At 41.9% G+C, this 7947-nt stretch overlaps 1 protein-coding gene across 1 annotated transcript; it reads right to left on the bottom strand.

The window, feature by feature from the left end:
* Window positions 1-1705: 1705 nt before the first annotated feature.
* Window positions 1706-7348, bottom strand: c1qtnf7 (C1q and TNF related 7). The gene is made up of 3 exons (XM_083940098.1): window positions 7208-7348; window positions 4945-5181; window positions 1706-2502 (listed from the first exon to the last, which is right to left on the bottom strand). The coding sequence occupies exons 1-3, from the start codon at window positions 7227-7229 to the stop codon at window positions 1874-1876; spliced, it is 888 nt and encodes a 295-aa protein (XP_083796224.1). The 5' UTR covers window positions 7230-7348; the 3' UTR covers window positions 1706-1873.
* Between the last annotated feature and the right edge of the window lie 599 nt (window positions 7349-7947).

The raw sequence follows: 7947 nt of genomic DNA on the forward strand, positions 1-7947 counted from the left end.
GGCCAACCCCCACCGGGAAAAAATCCGACTTACTGCAGAGGATCCGGACACAGCTCTCGCTTTGGGTATTGAGAGACTGGATGGCCCTCAGAAGTGACCCCCTCACCCCATACTCCTGCAGCACCCTCCCACAGTATCAGTCATGACTGAATGAACAAAGTTGTGGGTACAAGCGGTCAAAATAGGTTTTCTCAGGAGAGTGGCTGGAGTCTCCCTTAGAGATAGGCTGAGAAGTTCAGCCATCTGTGAGGAACTCGGAGTAGAGCCGCTGCTCCTTTGCGTTAAAAGGAGCCAGATGAGGTGGTTCGGGCATCTAGTAAGGATGGCCGCCTCCCTAGGGAGGTGTTCCAGGCACGTCCAGCTGGGAAGGGAAGACCCAGGAGGGAGGGATAATACTGTTCCTGATGCTTCTATCCCCTCTACCTGTATCATTCATGTCTCATCAATGCATGTTACTAATTCAAATTCAAATTCAAATTCAAAAAACTATATTTGTCCCCGGGGGGCAACTTCTTCCCCGGAGTTGTTTGTGCTTTGTCGTCTCGCAGGTCTCTGCTAATCGTGGTGGTGCCTGCTGCCGTGGTCCTGCATGACGCTTCCTCCAACTTTTATCAATATTACTCATATATATTATGATTAGTTTTATAAATGATCAAATGTGTACCCATAAAAACATCATCAGTAATATATCTCATTGTATCACAGCTGTAGCACTACTCATCATTGATCATATTTACCACTTAAATTATTAGTATCATTGTCATATTCTATCACCTTAGCTGTTCTCGTTTCTCCTATTCTACTATATTAACTGTCATCACATATAAGTCATATTTAAATTACTATAGATATTATTATAGTTACTGTTACTTTTGTGATTGCTTGCATCTCTGGGACTGTCTCTCTGTCTGTCTTTGTGTCTGTCTTTGTCTCTGTCTGTCTGTCCATCTGCCTGTCAGTCTTGTCACTCTTTCTCTATCCTTTTCTTCCTCCCCAACCAATCAAGAGAGATGGCTGTCCTCCATAGAGCTGGGTCTGTTCAACGTTCCTGTGTGCACAAGATTGTTGTTGTTGCTCATGGGGGAAATGTTTGGTCTATGTAGATCATAAATAATTCATAGATGGTGGTCGTTTCCAAGCCTTTTCTAAAATAGGACAGACAGGAAATAAGGGGAGAGAGAGGGGGAGACATGCAGCAAAGGGCCACAGGTTGGAGTCGAATCTGCGGTCGCTGCCTCGAGGACCTTCAGCCTCTTTAAATGGGGTGACCGCTTTAAACTCTGTGCCACCGACTGGCCCGTCTTGGGATAACTTTGTTATGATCTGGCACTGTAAATAAAATTGAGTTGAATTGAAATGACGAAACCGCTGGAGGAAAAATACAGCGCATCCAAACCATTCGTCCAGCGGACTGTCAGTCAAACATATTAGTGACGCAACGGACCAGCCGACTACGGGGTCCGTGAAGCAATAAATGCGCAATGCCAACTGGATATTTACCTCCCTCCCTGTTGTTTTTGGCAATGTTGCTATGACTGTTGCCAATAAAGTATTACGGCAGACCCGTTTGGACATTTCTTATTGTATTTTGCAATATCTTCGTTACACATGCCTCAGTTTAACGTTTTGTATAAAGAACCCCCAAACCAAGCGCTACCAGTCAACAATGTTTATTAAGTTATTACTGATCCCACTCCCAGCCAAAACAAATAAATTGTAAATTTATTCAAGCTTTATCAAATAATATAATTTCAAATCAGTAGATAAGTTTCTATATTAATAATCTAGCTAGCAGTACAAACATTTGTATAAAAATATAGTTTGACAATGTGTAATAAAACAACAGTGAGTAGCAGTTTGTGTTTTCCGGGTTCTATGTATAGTCCTCTGCCAGTGTGTCAAAATAGTTTGTGTCTGCATAGAGAAGGAAGCCGGAGAACAAGCTGTCAGCCCAGCCAGGGTCTGCAAATAAACCATTCTGGTCATTGAAGAAGATCTCCAGCCACACCTCATCTTCTGGGTTCAGATACATCACGGTGGACCCAGATGCTACGTCATGGTTCCCCGTATTGGCATCAAAGGTTTTAATGCGATACTGACCATTGTGCACAAGAGCAATGGCCAGGTGTTTGTTGGCCAGTGTAATGTCATAGGAGAAATAATAAATGCCTGGGTATGCACAGATGAACTTGCCCGTCTGTGGGTTGTAGTGTCCGCCCTCATCAAACAGGACCTTATTGAACTTGATGGGGGTTTTCTCTGTAGGGTAGCTGCTGGTAATTCCAACAGAAAATGCAGATTTAGGCTGCAGGCTGCCACACTTGCAGGTTCCTGCAGTTCCACGTGGCCCTCTTTCCCCATTGTTCCCTTTTTCTCCGTCGGGGCCTGTAGAACCAGGTAGGCCTACATTTCCATTCCCTCCTGTAGGGCCTCGTTTCCCTGCAGGGCCACGGTCACCTCGGCCTCCAATCTTACCAGTTGGGCCGACTCTGCCCTTCAACCCTGAAACAGAAAAATCCTGTTGGGATCATTATGTCTTCACAGGCACTGATGAAATAATTTTTTTAATCAAATGAATCAGTTTCTGTTCTGCACTTGTTGACTATTAGTTCCAGTTTAAGATTCTCACTCATACTTATAGAGTAGAGCATTGCACGGTCAGGCTCCTGCATATGTGAGTGACCTACTGCATCCATACTCCTCAGCTCGCTCACTTAGATCAAATATGTTACTGTCTGTCCCACGCACCCTCCTTAAGACCTAGGGTGATGGAGCTCTTGGGTCTGTAGCAGCTAAATTCTGGAATGCTCTGCCTGCACCCTTATGGTCTGCAGTTGTAGATTCTTTTTAAAGTCAGATAAAGACTTACGGTATCTGTTTCAACAGGTATTTTGTTGAACTGGTGGACCAGGTCAGCTAGATATCTAGGTCTTAATCATGTGCTCTGTTTCTTCTGTGTTTGCCCCGTATGTTGCTCTAAGCCCTTGTAAAGCACTTTGTGAGTTTTGTCTGTGAAAAGTGCTATACAACTACATTCTCCTTACTTACTAATAAAGGCATAGTCCATGGAAACACAAAACCCCACCCAATGTCATGTGTTAAGTCACCCTTGGCACAGATCCCCTGTGACATTTGAACAGCACAGTTTAGCTTGATTCAGTCAAACTATCTTACATCCAGTTGACTACACAGCAAATACCCTGGAGCTAAGGAACCATGTGAATCACTGTGTGTTTGTGCAAACACAAGTGGGCTATTCTGAATATGTAGCTTCATGTTCAGATGGAGGTATGTGTCTGAATTCCTGTTTGGACACATAATGGAAAACGCAGGTGGTTTATTTATCACTGGCACATTTATTGCGTTTCAGACAGCATAGATGATATCAATAGTGATTTTGTCGGATTATATTTCCAACTCTATGGCAGCTTTACTATGTGAAAATTTCACCCTATGATCAATCTAAAAACAGTAAATAAATCTTTGTGAACAGCCATAGATAAATATATTATACTGTACCACGCGTACAGTTGAAAGCCCCAGGGAAAAATAGCTTTAGAGCTTTCAGTGTTGAATAAGGTACAGCTAGAAGGCTTTGTTCAAAGGACCTGAGGAGCCTAACAAGATTTTAATACAGCATCAGTAAATATACTCTGCAGCAAGACCAGTCCGAGCTCTATGGATGAGGAGAAGGACCTTAAATTTAATCCTAAATGGAATTGGAAGCCAGTGAAGTAACATCAGAAACGGGGTGAGAACGTCACAGAGAGAGTATTTTGGCTTTGGCTGGAATAAAAAGCATTACAGTCATCTAAAGCACGAATAACCATTTCCAACTCCTGGAAAGATAATCAGGTTTATTTTTACGATATTCCCTCAAGTGAAATTAGCAGGACTGAATAACTGGCCAATGATGGCCAATGAACTGAGGTGTTGGAGAACGTTTAGATATCCAGTTACTAACTACAAATAATCTCAGCCAGGAACTTGTGCAGATCAGTTCATTTGAAGGTCACTGGGCCTAATTTATAAGTATAGTTGTGTATCATCTGTGTGGCAGTGATTATTCAACATGAATAATTAACACACAACCAAATTAACGGTTCAGGTGACCTAAGAGGAATATGTATAATGAAAATATAACAGGTCTGAGGATTGACCCCTGAGGAACCCCAAAGGTTAAAAGAGCAGGTGGATTCCTTGTCATCAGATGAAAGAAATCTTTCAACTTACAAGTAAATCAGACATAGCATAGGATAGCATAGCATGATTAATTGTGTCAAAGAAAGACATCTACAAGTTCTTCAAAAATAATTAAAATGGCATCCCCCCCCAAAAAAATCTTAGATTTTAAAGCTGACTTAGAAATAGGTCTGATTTGTATATGTTAGGATCTAGGTGCAGATTCTTTAGAAGGGGTCGAACTGTGGTAATTTTAAAGGATTAGGGAACAAGAGGGACTGTTTCATAAAAGCAAGCAGAGATGATCCAATAACATTAATGACTAAGTTATCTGGGAGAGCCAGTGTCAAGGGGGCACATGGAATGGAATCAAATCCCTGACGGAGGGCAATATATAAACAGAAGGGGTACCTTTCAAGGACAGCACCTATTATAGTATTGAACTGCCCATGATGTTCATGTTCTTTTGGGGGAGTTGGAAGTCTGATTACAGATTTGTCATTCATCATGAAACCTGCAGAGCGTACTATTCTAAACAACTCCTGCATAGTTTGTCTAACACTTCCCTTCATAACCATGCTATTAATGGCAATGAACTGTTCACCGGAACTCATCACTTCATCTTCCCTGTGTCAGCTCATGCTCACGCAAGCTGTCAAATAAGGAAACTTTTCCATGCCAGCTTTTCTGTTGCGCAGAGCAGTAGCGTTTATTTTGTCGGCACACATAAACTGCTGTATCTGTTTATGTTTTATTATATACCTGTGTCTCCCTTTTCTCCCTTTTCACCCTTCCTGCCATCTCTGCCATCTCTTCCCGGGATACCCACATTCCCATCTGCTCCTGGGGGCCCGCTAGGACCAGGTTTTCCAGGCAGGCCCGGTGACCCAGGGACACTGCAGATCAGACGCGGTGCTCCTTTCAGTTTGGTCTCAAACAGCTGTCCAAAGACACAGTGGCACAGACAGACCACTCCCATCAGCAGCCACATCTTCAAATCTGTAAATGCAAACAGCACTTTTTTAGAGAACTTTACTCACATCTGATGATGCTTGTAGGACATCTCTAATGGCTTTCCACGTGCATATTGGTATTAAACTAAGCTCAGTGCTCAATATATAGCAACATATGTCAAAATGATTTTGTGTTTGCTTGATATTTAGAGCAGAGGGGAAACAGAGACGATAAAATCGAACAATTGCACAGAAACAGTGTGTTTATGGTGCCAGACTCTAGAACAGGTTGTGACCAGAAATGGGAGCCTGTTATCAGCTTTCACAATGCTGTAAAACACTAACAGTGGTGTTGTCATGGCCGCAGACAGAACAAAAGCACATCAGTGAATCTAATTTGTGATCAAGTACAGCATGAGGCCAGATGTGACTCTTGTAATAAGACGCAATCGCTATTTGACTCCGTCTCACACGCTGATGTTCTCATCCACATCCAGAATTGCATGTTAAAGACCTCAAACAAAACATCTGTCACTGTTCCAAGTCTTCTTTTTTTTTGCCATAACATTCCCAAGTAATGACATAACATCCAGCGCAATTTCTGTCAGGGGAACCTAATCATGAGGCACACAGAAACATGATACATGTATGTTACAGGGAGAGAAAGACACAATCTCATCCCATATAATTGTATTACACTGACGTAAAATAACCACGAGGGACTACACACACCACTAAATCCACTCTGGCAGATGTTGGACATCAAACATCCCATAATAATGCCATTTGTGGAAGCTCACCAAGAAGAAAATCTTGAGGGAGTTTGACCAAATGCAAAGAAAAGTTTAGCTTTAAGATTTATGGATTGCATTAATACACACTCTGCATATTGACCCACGTGGGTGTGAGATTGTGAGTTTTGCATCTGCTCTTGGCTGTCTTTGTCAGCGGGGGCGTCGGAACATGTGTGTCAGGTTTACAGAGAAGGATCATCCCCTTTTCTGTCTCTAAAAATAAGTGCCTTTTTTATTGCGACATATTTTCGCTGGTATTACACACATTAGACAAATGATGTGTGTACTAATGAGACAGTATACACAGTGAGATAAACAGGAAGGGCATACACACGACAAGAAGACGATGCTTTGTGAAACACACACAGCCGCTCCATGCTGTTAGTGTAGCATGTTTTTCATTTTGAGGGTAATGACCTGGCCACAGAGCCAGTGTGAGATCCTCTGAGAGAGAAACCCCGCCCGCCGATTCCGCTCTGCAGCAATGATGTCAGCATTAGTGAAATGACTATTATTAAAGAAACGGTCCTCTCTTCTCACAGGTGCCTGTGCGTGTGCAGGAGGACATACATGCATGTGAAAAATGCTGGATAATATGCGCATGCAACTCATTACATCTTTAAAAAGGGAAATAAGTCATTCATTTCAAAATAAAGCCTTTCCGACTATTCTTTTTTCTGTGTTGATAATAAGTTTATCTTCCATTTAGGAATTCTTCTTTAAAAATCACATATTTAGCTGTCCGCTGTCTTCTTTATCACAGTGAACAGGTGGAGGACATTATTTTATGTGCACATTCTACATGTAAAATGAAAAGATTCAGTCTTGGCTACGATTCACTGAAAATGTCTGTGTCCACTTAAAGCAATGGCAGCCTCTATGACGACCTCTGGCTGTTTGTAATTGATGTCAGACACAAGTTTACCAATAATTCCCCAGGCGGCAGGTGGTTTATAATACCAGGTCATCATGTTAGAAAAGTTTAAAAATAACAGATAAGACATTTTTAGACAACTTCTTTTAGGGAATTCACTTACCATGTATATTTAGATGAATGTAATTACACACACAAGCCATGAATGTATACATGTGGGTACAACATGTACACAAACAATGACACACACACACAGTAAGTCATTTGCAAAGTTATTCACTCGGCAAGTTCTAATGCAAATCTTAAAGACAACAGTGTTTCTATGACGACCATCATTTTTGTTAATACACTGAATGAAATATGTTCTGTGGTAGTCAACAACAGTACAAACAGAGTAATCTTACCCCACAGTTGGCAGCTGTTCATCTCCAAAGCTGATCAGTTTTCTCAGTGTTGAGAGCCTTGGTCCTACCTGTTCAGACTCCGATCTTTTGGATGATTTGACCTCTTGATTAACATGTTATTTGTCTTTTTTTTGTTTTTTCCTGCTGTGCTCTCAGATGTCTGCGTGCAGAGCTCAGCTGCTTCGCTGCTGACAGTGTTTTATAATGCAGCAGCAGCAGCAGCAACAGCAGCAGCAGCAGTCTGCACTGAGTCCATCCAACCCTCCCTCCCTCCCTCCTCACCCTCCTCCTCTAATCCACTCCCTTCTCTCTGCCTCATAAACTTCCCCAAAACAAACACATATCATCCGGACAAGCACAGCATGTGCATACAGAATCTACTCCGTTATGTCATGGATGAAGACTCCTTGAATATGAGGCACTCAGTGTAGAAGTCAGCGGCTTGGATTCTGTAAAATGATGAGACTGATGTTATGCAGGGTCAGATTAATAAATGTGAGAAGTCATTTGTCTTGTTGACCTGAGTGTTGATCTCACTTGTATTTCTGACTTTAACCCATAGATGGGGCCAGAACCGACATGAGAATGTGTGTTGGGGGGACTTCTCTTATTTCCTGGCCACTTGTGGTTGTGGCCACAATTGAAGATAGCATATGTAAAATATGTGTCCAACATGAGAATGCAATATCAACATCACAAGCTGATTATTTATTTGTATGTTTATATATTGTTTCAGATAA

This window comes from Echiichthys vipera, assembly GCF_963691815.1.
Source record: "Echiichthys vipera genome assembly, chromosome: 3".
Classification (NCBI taxonomy): Eukaryota; Metazoa; Chordata; class Actinopteri; order Perciformes; family Trachinidae; genus Echiichthys; species Echiichthys vipera.